This window comes from Mchenga conophoros, linkage group LG23 (assembly GCF_057382185.1).
Source record: "Mchenga conophoros isolate Kocher_MC1m ecotype Shallow Benthic linkage group LG23, M_conophoros_male_GT1.1, whole genome shotgun sequence".
NCBI classification, from domain to species: domain Eukaryota; kingdom Metazoa; phylum Chordata; class Actinopteri; order Cichliformes; family Cichlidae; genus Mchenga; species Mchenga conophoros.
In genome coordinates this window covers 43,691,416-43,706,022 of record NC_140547.1, presented here as the reverse complement: position 1 = coordinate 43,706,022, position 14,607 = coordinate 43,691,416, and the positions used below count along the sequence as shown (strand labels likewise).

General features: G+C 42.0%; 1 protein-coding gene across 1 annotated transcript; it reads right to left on the bottom strand.

Annotated features, from left to right (window-relative positions):
- Positions 1-622: 622 nt before the first annotated feature.
- LOC146548029 (uncharacterized) lies at positions 623-12,032 on the bottom strand. The gene is made up of 2 exons (XM_085265019.1): positions 10,355-12,032; positions 623-3,492 (listed from the first exon to the last, which is right to left on the bottom strand). The coding sequence occupies exons 1-2, from the start codon at positions 11,698-11,700 to the stop codon at positions 1,092-1,094; spliced, it is 3,747 nt and encodes a 1,248-aa protein (XP_085121145.1). The 5' UTR covers positions 11,701-12,032; the 3' UTR covers positions 623-1,091.
- Between the last annotated feature and the right edge of the window lie 2,575 nt (positions 12,033-14,607).

Genomic DNA, 14,607 nt, shown 5'->3' with positions numbered 1-14,607 from the left:
GTGCACAGTTATGTTTACGTGAGCGTTATTTTGTATGCATTTGTACAGTTCCATAACTGTGAGAATACATTGATAGCATTTAACTCTAGTAACAGGCATTTGTACCAGTAAGCATGAAAAAGTAGGGAAAAGAACTAGTATGTAAGCACTGACTAGTACTGTAAAGTATATGTGTATATAGGTCAATCGTGGCTCAAGAGTTCGCAGTTCATCCTGTAATTGGAAGGTTGCCAGATTGAGCCCCGCCTCCGACAGTCTCGGTCGTTGTGTCCCGGGGCAAGACACTTCACCCGTTGTCTACTGGTGGTGGTCAGAGGGCCCGGTGGCGCCAGTGTCCGGCAGCCTCGCCTCTGTCAGTGCGCCCCAGGGCAGCTGTGGCTACAATGTAGCTGCCATCACCAGTGTGTGAATGTGTGAATGACTGAATGTAGTGTAAAGCTCTTTGGGGTCCTTGGGGACTAAGTAAAGCGCTGTACAAGTACAGGCCATTTACTGTGCATGTGTTTATGCTCAAGTGTATGAATAAATTAGTCAGTTTTAAACAGTTGCAATTTAAACAGTAGAAGAGTGGCACTATATTTATATATTTATAAAGAATTTCAAACAACAATTAATTGATGGTCAAAGCAGGTTTATTTAATTAATATCCAGATTTCCAATTAGTTCCGAATTGATTCAGCAGCAAATCACATCACCAGTCACTTCAAGGCTGTATGTATTATTGTAAGGTAGACCCTACAATAATACATACAGAGAACCCAACAATCATATGACCCCCTATGAGCAAGCACTTTGGCGACAGTGGGAAGGAAAAACTCCCTTTTTACAGGAAGAAACCTCCGGCAGAACCAGGCTCAGGTCGGGGCGGCCATCTGCTGCGACCGGTTGGGGTGAGAGACTGAAGACGTTTGTTGTAGGTCTGATTGAAGGACTGATGTGATGGTAAGTTGTCTGCTGCTCCGCTTTGAATATTGAGAGATTAGTTGATGGATTTCAAGCCAAATTGTGCCCAAGTTTAAGACCACATTCATTGCTTTTTTTTGTTGATGTTATTGTTTTGGGCTTTTTTTCCACAAGAATTTCTAGCTCCCCTAGAATTCTGGCCACCCAAACGATGATTGCTGCTGAGAGAACACAAGGTTTTGTCCCCCTGTACTATTCATGTCAGTGCAGGGGGTTCTCCTTGAGAGGCCAGGGTGGAAAAAGGGATGCTTCAGAACCTCCGAGGGTGTTATGCGCAGATTTGCATCCAAGGCCAACATTTCTTTGATTAGCCTTACAAATAATGTTTGGCCATTTTCCGGTCCTCGCCTAACTTTCAGCAGTTTTTCGAGGTCATCGAGACACTTAAGTTTTATATATCGAGTTTCCTTTGATCGATAATGTGTCTCGTATTGAAATTGTTCTTGGGTCTTAAATGTCCAGCGCTGTTTGTTGTAGTTATCCTCGATGAAGTAGCAGTCAGTGTACAAGCCAGACTCTAGGAGATGATCTGGTAGCTGACCCTGGGTTTCAATTATGAATTTTAAAACATCATAATCGTCTTCCCCAGGATAGAGAGGCACCCCTGTAGCAAGCTCCACAGCTACCAGCCCCAGAGACCACATGTCGATTGCTTCGTCGTATGGAATGCCAAGCATAACCTCAGGTGCACAATAACCAATTGTCCCCACACGGTCACCAGGAATCACTGCAGAAGCAGGACATGCGAGGCCAAAGTCTATGAGTTTGACTTTGACGGGAGACTCACTGTGGTTCAGCACCATGATGTTTCCAGGTTTGAGGTCAGCATGCACTATTCCCACAGAACCCAGGTGGAACAGAGCATTTGCAAGCTGATGCAAAATTGGCCTGAGTTCTCTCATTGGGAGACCTCGGTTATTCCGGTCCCCAATGTAGTCCCACAGGCTTTGGTCAAGCAATTCGAAATTCAGGCAAATGCGCTGTCCATCGAGGAAATAGTCGTTCCATTCCACAATGTTGCACCTGTCTGGATCCAAGCGTCGTAGCTGCTCCAGGATGAAAATTTCCAGTTTTGCCTGGAGCAGAATTTCAGGGTCGCTCTTGTTGACTTTAATAGCAACGGTTTTGTTGTTTTTTGTATCGCGACATCTGGTTACCAAACCAAAGCCTCCTTCTCCAAGGAAAGCCTCTACCACGTGGTGATCTCCTAAAATGGTCCCTTCCGTTATTTGAAGATCATCTTCAGAGGCAGATGGGTTGGCTGAGGTGTTGATGTCTCCTTTTTGAGGAAATTCAACTGAGTTTTGGAAACTGCAGCTGAATTTTTGCAATCCATGACTTTTCCAGCTTGAAGGCTGCTGAGAGAGCACAAGGAGTTCTCCCCCTGTACTATTCATGTCAGTGCAGGGGGTTCTCCTTGAGAGGCCAGGGTTGAAAAAGGGATGCTTCAGAACCTCCGAGGGTGTTATGCGCTGATTTGCATCCAAGGCCAACATTTCTTTGATTAGCCTTACAAATAATGTTTGGCCATTTTCCGGTCCTCGCCTAACTTTCAGCAGTTGTTCGAGATCATCGAGACACTTAAGTTTTATCGATCGAGTTTCCTTGGATCGATAATGTGTCTCGTATTGAAATTGTTCTGGGGTCTTAAATGTCCAGCGCTGTTCCTTGTGGTTATCCTCGATGAAATAGCTGTCAGTGTACAAGCCAGACTCTAGGAGATGATCTGGTAGCTGACCCTGGGTTTCAATTATGAATTTCAAAACGTCATAATCGTCTTCCCCAGGATAGAGAGGCACCCCTGTAGCAAGCTCCACAGCTACCAGCCCTAGAGACCACATGTCAATTGCTTCATCATATGGAGTGCCAAGCATAATCTCAGGTGCACAATAACCAATTGTCCCCACACAGTCACCAGGAATCACTGCAGAGGTGTTACATGCGATGCCAAAGTCTATAAGTTTGACTCTGACTTGAGACTCACTGCGGTTCACAACCATGATGTTGACAGGTTTGAGGTCAGCATGCACTATTCCCACAGAACCCAGGTGGAATAGAGCATTTGCGAGCTGATTCAAAATTGGCCTGATTTCTCTCATTGGGAGACCTCGGTTATTCCGGTCCCCTATGTAGTCTGACAGGCTTTGGTCGAGGAGTTCAAAATTCAGGCAAATGCGCTCTCCATCGAGGAAATAGCTGTTCCATTCGACGATGTTGCACCTGTCTGGATCCAAGCGTCGTAGCTGCTCCAGGATGAAAATTTCCAGTTTTGCCTGGAGCAGAATTTCAGGGTCGCTCTTGTTGACTTTAACAGCAACAGTTTTGTTGTTTTTTGTATCGCGACATCTGGTTACAACACCAAAGCTTCCTTCTCCAAGGAAAGCCTCCACCATGTGGTGATCTCCCAAAATGGTCCCTTTAGATATTCCAAGCTCATCTGAGCCGAAGGATGGGTTGGCTGACATGGTGTAATGTGTCTGTTTGCGCTGTGAATTGGTGAGAAACAAAACTGAACTTGTTTTGGTTTCTCTCGTAAATTGCTCTCAAAGCTTCTCAAAAGGGTTTTAGTTGCTGCAGGTCAACGTCCGTTAAGCATAAAGTAACAGGTGAGCGCTTCTATTTATAGGTTTTGGATCAAAGCAAAGTTATGACGTCAGAAAGGATCAAAGCAAAGTTATCACGTCACAAGCGATCGAAGCGATTCTAATATGTGCGCATGCGCACATATGAGAAGCGATCGAAGGGATTCTAATATGTGCGCATGCGCACACACGTGCTTGTTTGTGTAATATTGTTCACACTAAACTTGACCCTAATCAATTTAATATCAGTCAATCAAAGAAAATGTTAGTTTTGGAAAATTTTAAAATGACATAACTGACAGTTAAAACATTTTTTGTTCATGTATTTGTATTTGTATTGTCTTCGGAATTTTTTTTTGCATACCATGTCAAGCTTTTCTGTATATAGTCATGTCGTAGATTTCGGAGCAAACAAGAAATTGAATTGGATTTTAATATTGCAGTGCTTGGATTTCGGATTTGGTGCTTAAAACTTCTTGAAACTGTAACCGTATTTCATTCACCACAAAGAACTATCTGATTGAATAGTTTTCTTATCAGATAGAGAAATAAAACGAGTCGCAAAGTCTAAAAGCAACATTTGTCTGCCTGGGCTGTACCTCTGCACGTTAGTCTGTTTCAATGTGTGACCCCCCACCCCCTCCCTGATCAGTCGGGGGTGAGTGCGCTAATGTGCCTGGAGGCCGTTTTAATGAGTGTTTGCTGGAAAACGAAAAATACAAGAAGGATTTGTACGTTTTCACAACGGGGGAGTTTGCGTAAGTACTAGTAAATAATTTTCTCGAGTGTGTACGTTACACATGTTATTTGTTTAAAATTGGTATTATTATTTTGCTAGCTAGCAAACTCGCGGGATAAAGGATTGAAGTGCACTCAGTGCGATACAATACGGTGGCGCTATTCTAACAGTTAGTTATTGCAGGGTAACTTGTAGAATATGCTGTGAATTGAACCAAGATTACACAGCAGTAGCAGTAATACGAGTTACTTCCCTCAAGTGAAAGCGTTAAACGTTAGCCCGATGCTTAACTAGCCAACGTCAGGCTTTCTGATTGAAGGCTAAAAGCGACGTTGTCACCAAGTAAACAGAATATTGATGATATTTTTGTGTATCGCTGCAGCCTTTTCAAGTATTAACCTGGTGTCTTTGGGAACAGCTTAGGGGGAAATGACGGTAATATGACTGAACCATATGGGAAGAAAGAATAGGCACTTTTTGTGCTAGCGAAGTTTCCTGGCTTTCATTCAAAATCTGTTTATCATTAAACAATTGAAACATAATGGCTTCGAGCTGACATTGAGGCCTGTGGGGCACTATCAGCCACTGAGACAGTAGACAAGTGACTATTTCACACTTTAAGGCTGCCTGTTTATTTAAGGGAGATGAACAGTACATTCTAACTGTACATAATAATATCAATGATGATAGATTAAATAAATGGGTTTTTGAAAGACGCTTGTGCATTTTTAAAGTAGGGGAAAATAAATTATTACGGTCGTTTAAATTTGCTGTCAGCAAGTTAGGTCTAATATATGTAGTCAATCTAATGAATCAATATTACATGTAAAAAGTACAGAACTGAAAATGAAACTAAAATATAACGGTAAATGAACTGGTTCTTGTATAAAACCTTTCTACTCTCTACAACTTGCCTCATTCATGCACTCACTTTTTTCTATGCTTTTTCTCTGTAAGTGCTTTCTATCTAACATTAATACGCATTCATCCTCCCGATGGATGCATCGGAGAGCAACTTGGGGTTAGCATCTTGCCCAAGGATATTTGGCATGCAGGCTGGAGCAGAGGGGCATTGAACCAGCAACTTTCTGATTAGTAGGTTTCCTGCTCTACCTGAGCTACAGACACCCCAATTTGTGGTGCTCTGGAAACAACACGTTCTCATCCCAACAGGTAACGATGCTATGTGACAAATCATCAGTATGTGTAAATGTGTTTTTTATTCTGATCATGAATCGCTTTGTAAAACAAGACCTGAAGGGTTAAAGTTATGGTTAGAGTTAATGTTAGGGATAGGGCTGGAATGGACGGCTGGAGCCTCTCCTCCAAGTGTGTGTTACTGCCGCCATCAGCATTCTGTTGTATGCTTTTCTCTGTAAGCGCTTCGAGCCTGTACTTTTTTGCTTTAGCTGAGTAATGAAGTTGAATCAGTACTTTAACTTTCACTGGAACAATAGTATTTTTACTTCTACTTAAGAATGTCTGATCTTTTGCCAACTCTGGCTGTCTCTCAGTCTTGGAATACCCACTTGTTGTCCAGCGGTGTCCTGGGAATATGGGAACTAGACAGACTGGGGAAACAATGGGAGGAGACACAAAGATGGAATCACTTTTACCATCTTTTATGTATTTGCTGGTCGTCTTATTTCTTCTATTTTGCAAGCACAGTGTTGCAATCATTGTCTTTGTGGTACAATGACACAGGTAGAATGCAGGTGTTTTCATGTAACACGATGCCAGAAAGATGAGTAATGTGTTTTGAAGAGAAGATAAAACATCATGTTTGAACAAAGATAAGCAGCAGACACGTCTGTGTGTGAGTTATTCAGGTTCAGTAAGAAGGTAATATGTCTGCAGAATTTGTAATTCTTATGAAGATATTGCTTGTACAATAAATAAAATCCCTTTAACTTCTTCTTCTGGAGAGTGTCTTTATATATTTAGTCATTTATTTAGCCTTTATTTAGTACTAACTCTAGTCGGGGATATATATCAGAGTTTACTTTCAGATATGAGCATTGTGTTTCCTGTGGATGAATGAATGAATTATTTATTTATGTATTTTTTGAAAGACTGGCTCATGTAAAATCTCTGAAAGTATGACACAGCTCTCCTGTTACACTTTATGGACTCCTGAGCTTCACCATGAGGGCCTGTCTATATTCACTGAAATCCACTTTTATAATGAATTCACAGTAATCACTGACACCTTCAGAGCATTACATTCATTAAAGACGTCTTCTACACCTACTCTTCCAGACGACCGACACATACTTCAACCACTGCAGGTTAACCAGCCACTCATCAGTAAAGCAAAAACTAAATGTAAATGTCCTCATGTGGAAAAGACTGAAACACAACTCCCACATATCACTAATGTAACAGATCCATTTAGGGAGAGTGAGAACACTAGGCTGGATGTGTTTTAATGCAGGAACATTCATCATGTCTTGAGTTCAACAAATCATTTACATTGAATATGTGAGCTGGATGGTTACACGATACAATGTGATTGTCAACAATAACTGCAATGAACGCTGGTTTGAGGGCGGAGTCAAGGAGGCCATTTACGTGAAAAGGGAAAGACCCTCTCTGAATCAAGGAGGGGGCCTAAGGGTACATCTGTCACCATCTTACAATGCTGTGATTGCAGCCGTTCTCCAACTCTCTGTGAATGGTACTCAAGACCATTGATCAGTGGTTGTTGATCAATGGTCATGAGAATTTGCATAATCATGATTAAGGAACTGACCTCCCAGCCCATTGTTCCTTCAGTCGGCTGGTTTCTCTGACTGAAAACGCTACGTCCAGAAGAACAGGATCAACTTTTGGAGATTTACTTCCCTGGATGATTGAGCACGCATCAAGACCTTTAATCAGGCCAACAAATATCTTGTACTCAATTTTAGCAGCAGCCATTGTGACACTGATGATAAAACTTGTGTAAAAGTGCGAAGCTGTAAAAAAGTAATTATAAAAAAGCATTTTTGTAGCTGAATGTTACTGGATAGCTGTTTCATCTGTAACACATCAAAATAACCTGCTAAGGTTTAATAGGCTATAAGGAACACACTCACTTCCTGAGCCCTGGGCAATAAGAGACGTTTTGTGTTTTATAATTTATTGATATGTTTGATCCTTTCTGACCTGCGTTAATGAAGCAGTCATTAGAGCACCATGTCCGCTATAATAGTTCTGTAGTTTGATGCTTGAGTCGTTGCAGACTTGTTGAAACTCCCTCACCCGTCAAAGCAGCGTCTTTGTTATTGGAGTCCAGCAGATGGCAGTGTTTCACTGTCTGACGGCTGTCTGAAGCTTCAGCTGGTTTATCCGTTTGCTATGTTTGCCATGTTACAGTGGGGAGGAAAAACTCCTTTTTGACAGGAATATCTAGACATGAGTGATTACTGCAGTGGGGCACTATCTGTGCTATCTATAAGAAATGTTAGCAACAATAAAACTCTGAGGATCAGGGCTCCATTTCACTCCAGTGTTCAGTGGCATTTTAAAAGAGTGAATACCGACGCTGAATGTCTTTGTAAAGCAAAAGCACTTTGTTAGCCTTTACAGAGCAAAGCTATGGATCAATGTGCAGTGAAGAAAAATCCAGGTGGCCAGTCTGTCCTTTCCTAACCAATCACAGAGCTCCTTACATTGTTGCGCTGGAGAATAACTAAATATAATATAAAGATGATATTGAAAATAATCTTTTGTAGAGTCACTACTTAGTGGGCAGAGGACAGTTATCACTTTGCTGGATGCTTTAAAGTCGCATGTTCTGTATTTGCAGATTAACAGGATATTAACAGATTAACAGCTTTCATTAGACTTCATATGATAATCAACAGTGAAGTGTTTCTCTTTCAGTGTTTATTCTTGCTCATTGAATGATCTCTGTTCAGATAATATGCTGCACTCATCTCATGTTTCTTTAAATACGGCATCACTTGTCCAGCTGTCAAACTCTGAAAGAGTTACAGTTTCACCACTGAGCACTTTGAATGGTTATTCTTTTATTTAAAAGCACTTATTCTAGCTGCATCATCAATACGACAAAAACTGTGACTTCAACAAAAATGTATCTAAAAATATTTAGGGGGAAATGTTCCTACACCCCTCATGTAAACGTTACACCTCCAAAAGGGAGAAATAATCAGAATAAGGCGTAATCATTGTCTTGATAATAATGACCATGAAAATGAAACTAGGCCTACCTTTAGTTCAGCACACTCAGTGTTGCATAAAGACATGCGAACATGCCATCATCCATTCTGGAGCCTACTTTTAAAAAGAGCGAGCTGTTTATTCTGGCTGAGTAGCAAACAGAACCAACCATGAAAACCTAAACTGGGAAAACACTTGGAAACCTTGAACACTGGGAATATGGAGACACAGGGGGTAGGTGAACAGGCACTCTGACAAAGGACAGAGGAAAACAGAGACAATATATATAAGACAAGAAGTAACACAGACACCCTTTTCGGTGACAAAAAAGAGAAAATATCCAGTGAAAGGCAGTTCTCTTGGAAAAACTGCCTTATTGATGTCAACGGTCAGAGAAAAATGTCTGATAGGAAGGCAACCGTAGCTCATACAACCATTTGTTGCAACCAAAGAATGCAGAAGAGCGTTTTGGTCAGCTAAGAACAGGAAATTGAAGCTACAGTTCTCAAAATTTGACATGAGAAGATTGGATAAATGTTGCCTGGTCTGATGAGTCTTGATTTCTGCTCTGACATGCAGATGGTCGGGTCAGAATTTGGCATAAATAGCATGAAAGGATGGATCCATGCTGCCTTATGTCAGCTGTGCAGACTAGTGGTGGTGGTGTCACTGTGGGGGGGAGGGGCGGTATTTTTTTGCTGAAACGTTACATAGTGAGTGTGTGTGTGTGTGTGTGAGAGAGAGAGAGAGAGAGAGAACAACTTGAAACAAACTGCAGCAATAAGGGCAAACTAGTGCACAGTTATGTTTACGTGAGCGTTATTTTGTATGCATTTGTACAGTTCCATAACTGTGAGAATACATTGATAGCATTTAACTCTAGTAACAGGCATTTGTACCAGTAAGCATGAAAAAGTAGGGAAAAGAACTAGTATGTAAGCACTGACTAGTACTGTAAAGTATATGTGTATATAGGTCAATCGTGGCTCAAGAGTTCGCAGTTCATCCTGTAATTGGAAGGTTGCCAGATTGAGCCCCGCCTCCGACAGTCTCGGTCGTTGTGTCCCGGGGCAAGACACTTCACCCGTTGCCTACTGGTGGTGGTCAGAGGGCCCGGTGGCGCCAGTGTCCGGCAGCCTCGCCTCTGTCAGTGCGCCCCAGGGCAGCTGTGGCTACAATGTAGCTGCCATCACCAGTGTGTGAATGTGTGAATGACTGAATGTAGTGTAAAGCTCTTTGGGGTCCTTGGGGACTAAGTAAAGCGCTGTACAAGTACAGGCCATTTACTGTGCATGTGTTTATGCTCAAGTGTATGAATAAATTAGTCAGTTTTAAACAGTTGCAATTTAAACAGTAGAAGAGTGGCACTATATTTATATATTTATAAAGAATTTCAAACAACAATTAATTGATGCTCAAAGCAGGTTTATTTAATTAATATCCAGATTTCCAATTAGTTCCGAATTGATTCAGCAGCAAATCACATCACCAGTCACTTCAAGGCTGTATGTATTATTGTAAGGTAGACCCTACAATAATACATACAGAGAACCCAACAATCATATGACCCCCTATGAGCAAGCACTTTGGCGACAGTGGGAAGGAAAAACTCCCTTTTTACAGGAAGAAACCTCCGGCAGAACCAGGCTCAGGTCGGGGCGGCCATCTGCTGCGACCGGTTGGGGTGAGAGACTGAAGACGTTTGTTGTAGGTCTGATTGAAGGACTGATGTGATGGTAAGTTGTCTGCTGCTCCGCTTTGAATATTGAGAGATTAGTTGATGGATTTCAAGCCAAATTGTGCCCAAGTTTAAGACCACATTCATTGCTTTTTTTGTTGATGTTATTGTTTTGGGCTTTTTTTCCACAAGAATTTCTAGCTCCCCTAGAATTCTGGCCACCCAAACGATGATTGCTGCTGAGAGAACACAAGGTTTTGTCCCCCTGTACTATTCATGTCAGTGCAGGGGGTTCTCCTTGAGAGGCCAGGGTGGAAAAAGGGATGCTTCAGAACCTCCGAGGGTGTTATGCGCAGATTTGCATCCAAGGCCAACATTTCTTTGATTAGCCTTACAAATAATGTTTGGCCATTTTCCGGTCCTCGCCTAACTTTCAGCATTTTTTCGAGGTCATCGAGACACTTAAGTTTTATATATCGAGTTTCCTTTGATCGATAATGTGTCTCGTATTGAAATTGTTCTTGGGTCTTAAATGTCCAGCGCTGTTTGTTGTAGTTATCCTCGATGAAGTAGCAGTCAGTGTACAAGCCAGACTCTAGGAGATGATCTGGTAGCTGACCCTGGGTTTCAATTATGAATTTTAAAACATCATAATCGTCTTCCCCAGGATAGAGAGGCACCCCTGTAGCAAGCTCCACAGCTACCAGCCCCAGAGACCACATGTCGATTGCTTCGTCGTATGGAATGCCAAGCATAACCTCAGGTGCACAATAACCAATTGTCCCCACACGGTCACCAGGAATCACTGCAGAAGCAGGACATGCGAGGCCAAAGTCTATGAGTTTGACTTTGACGGGAGACTCACTGTGGTTCAGCACCATGATGTTTCCAGGTTTGAGGTCAGCATGCACTATTCCCACAGAACCCAGGTGGAACAGAGCATTTGCAAGCTGATGCAAAATTGGCCTGAGTTCTCTCATTGGGAGACCTCGGTTATTCCGGTCCCCAATGTAGTCCCACAGGCTTTGGTCAAGCAATTCGAAATTCAGGCAAATGCGCTGTCCATCGAGGAAATAGTCGTTCCATTCCACAATGTTGCACCTGTCTGGATCCAAGCGTCGTAGCTGCTCCAGGATGAAAATTTCCAGTTTTGCCTGGAGCAGAATTTCAGGGTCGCTCTTGTTGACTTTAATAGCAACGGTTTTGTTGTTTTTTGTATCGCGACATCTGGTTACCAAACCAAAGCCTCCTTCTCCAAGGAAAGCCTCTACCACGTGGTGATCTCCTAAAATGGTCCCTTCCGTTATTTGAAGATCATCTTCAGAGGCAGATGGGTTGGCTGAGGTGTTGATGTCTCCTTTTTGAGGAAATTCAACTGAGTTTTGGAAACTGCAGCTGAATTTTTGCAATCCATGACTTTTCCAGCTTGAAGGCTGCTGAGAGAGCACAAGGAGTTCTCCCCCTGTACTATTCATGTCAGTGCAGGGGGTTCTCCTTGAGAGGCCAGGGTTGAAAAAGGGATGCTTCAGAACCTCCGAGGGTGTTATGCGCTGATTTGCATCCAAGGCCAACATTTCTTTGATTAGCCTTACAAATAATGTTTGGCCATTTTCCGGTCCTCGCCTAACTTTCAGCAGTTGTTCGAGATCATCGAGACACTTAAGTTTTATCGATCGAGTTTCCTTGGATCGATAATGTGTCTCGTATTGAAATTGTTCTGGGGTCTTAAATGTCCAGCGCTGTTCCTTGTGGTTATCCTCGATGAAATAGCTGTCAGTGTACAAGCCAGACTCTAGGAGATGATCTGGTAGCTGACCCTGGGTTTCAATTATGAATTTCAAAACGTCATAATCGTCTTCCCCAGGATAGAGAGGCACCCCTGTAGCAAGCTCCACAGCTACCAGCCCTAGAGACCACATGTCAATTGCTTCATCATATGGAGTGCCAAGCATAATCTCAGGTGCACAATAACCAATTGTCCCCACACAGTCACCAGGAATCACTGCAGAGGTGTTACATGCGATGCCAAAGTCTATAAGTTTGACTCTGACTTGAGACTCACTGCGGTTCACAACCATGATGTTGACAGGTTTGAGGTCAGCATGCACTATTCCCACAGAACCCAGGTGGAATAGAGCATTTGCGAGCTGATTCAAAATTGGCCTGATTTCTCTCATTGGGAGACCTCGGTTATTCCGGTCCCCTATGTAGTCTGACAGGCTTTGGTCGAGGAGTTCAAAATTCAGGCAAATGCGCTCTCCATCGAGGAAATAGCCGTTCCATTCGACGATGTTGCACCTGTCTGGATCCAAGCGTCGTAGCTGCTCCAGGATGAAAATTTCCAGTTTTGCCTGGAGCAGAATTTCAGGGTCGCTCTTGTTGACTTTAACAGCAACAGTTTTGTTGTTTTTTGTATCGCGACATCTGGTTACAACACCAAAGCTTCCTTCTCCAAGGAAAGCCTCCACCATGTGGTGATCTCCCAAAATGGTCCCTTTAGATATTCCAAGCTCATCTGAGCCGAAGGATGGGTTGGCTGACATGGTGTAATGTGTCTGTTTGCGCTGTGAATTGGTGAGAAACAAAACTGAACTTGTTTTGGTTTCTCTCGTAAATTGCTCTCAAAGCTTCTCAAAAGGGTTTTAGTTGCTGCAGGTCAACGTCCGTTAAGCATAAAGTAACAGGTGAGCGCTTCTATTTATAGGTTTTGGATCAAAGCAAAGTTATGACGTCAGAAAGGATCAAAGCAAAGTTATCACGTCACAAGCGATCGAAGCGATTCTAATATGTGCGCATGCGCACATATAAGAAGCGATCGAAGCGATTCTAATATGTGTGCATGCGCACATATGAGAAGCGATCGAAGGGATTCTAATATGTGCGCATGCGCACACACGTGCTTGTTTGTGTAATATTGTTCACACTAAACTTGACCCTAATCAATTTAATATCAGTCAATCAAAGAAAATGTTAGTTTTGGAAAATTTTAAAATGACATAACTGACAGTTAAAACATTTTTTGTTCATGTATTTGTATTTGTATTGTCTTCGGAATTTTTTTTTGCATACCATGTCAAGCTTTTCTGTATATAGTCATGTCGTAGATTTCGGAGCAAACAAGAAATTGAATTGGATTTTAGTATTGCAGTGCTTGGATTTCGGATTTGGTGCTTAAAACTTCTTGAAACTGTAACCGTATTTCATTCACCACAAAGAACTATCTGATTGAATAGTTTTCTTATCAGATAGAGAAATAAAACGAGTCGCAAAGTCTAAAAGCAACATTTGTCTGCCTGGGCTGTACCTCTGCACGTTAGTCTGTTTCAGTGTGTGACCCCCCACCCCCTCCCTGATCAGTCGGGGGTGAGTGCGCTAATGTGCCTGGAGGCCGTTTTAATGAGTGTTTGCTGGAAAACGAAAAATACAAGAAGGATTTGTACGTTTTCACAACGGGGGAGTTTGCGTAAGTACTAGTAAATAATTTTCTCGAGTGTGTACGTTACACATGTTATTTGTTTAAAATTGGTATTATTATTTTGCTAGCTAGCAAACTCGCGGGATAAAGGATTGAAGTGCACTCAGTGCGATACAATACGGTGGCGCTATTCTAACAGTTAGTTATTGCAGGGTAACTTGTAGAATATGCTGTGAATTGAACCAAGATTACACAGCAGTAGCAGTAATACGAGTTACTTCCCTCAAGTGAAAGCGTTAAACGTTAGCCCGATGCTTAACTAGCCAACGTCAGGCTTTCTGATTGAAGGCTAAAAGCGACGTTGTCACCAAGTAAACAGAATATTGATGATATTTTTGTGTATCGCTGCAGCCTTTTCAAGTATTAACCTGGTGTCTTTGGGAACAGCTTAGGGGGAAATGACGGTAATATGACTGAACCATATGGGAAGAAAGAATAGGCACTTTTTGTGCTAGCGAAGTTTCCTGGCTTTCATTCAAAATCTGTTTATCATTAAACAATTGAAACATAATGGCTTCGAGCTGACATTGAGGCCTGTGGGGCACTATCAGCCACTGAGACAGTAGACAAGTGACTATTTCACACTTTAAGGCTGCCTGTTTATTTAAGGGAGATGAACAGTACATTCTAACTGTACATAATAATATCAATGATGATAGATTAAATAAATGGGTTTTTGAAAGACGCTTGTGCATTTTTAAAGTCTAAAGTGTTGAATTGATCTGAGTATGTCATGTGTTCAAAGCCTCTCCCAGTCAGTGCTGTTCTCTATGCCTGTCTTACTCTACATGATGTTATTAGCACAAACACTTTAAAGGTGATAATTAGGTCTACAACAATAACACAGACTGCAATGTAGTTAAGCGTCTTACAGTTAGTTTTGAATGAATGAACTTAAAAAACAACACAAGCAAAGATCTGTCTCCTCCTGTTTTTTGTGTCACATAAGAAAGAAGCATCAATATCTGATGAGAAGACTTATTCATTTGGCCTTTCACGTGGTCTT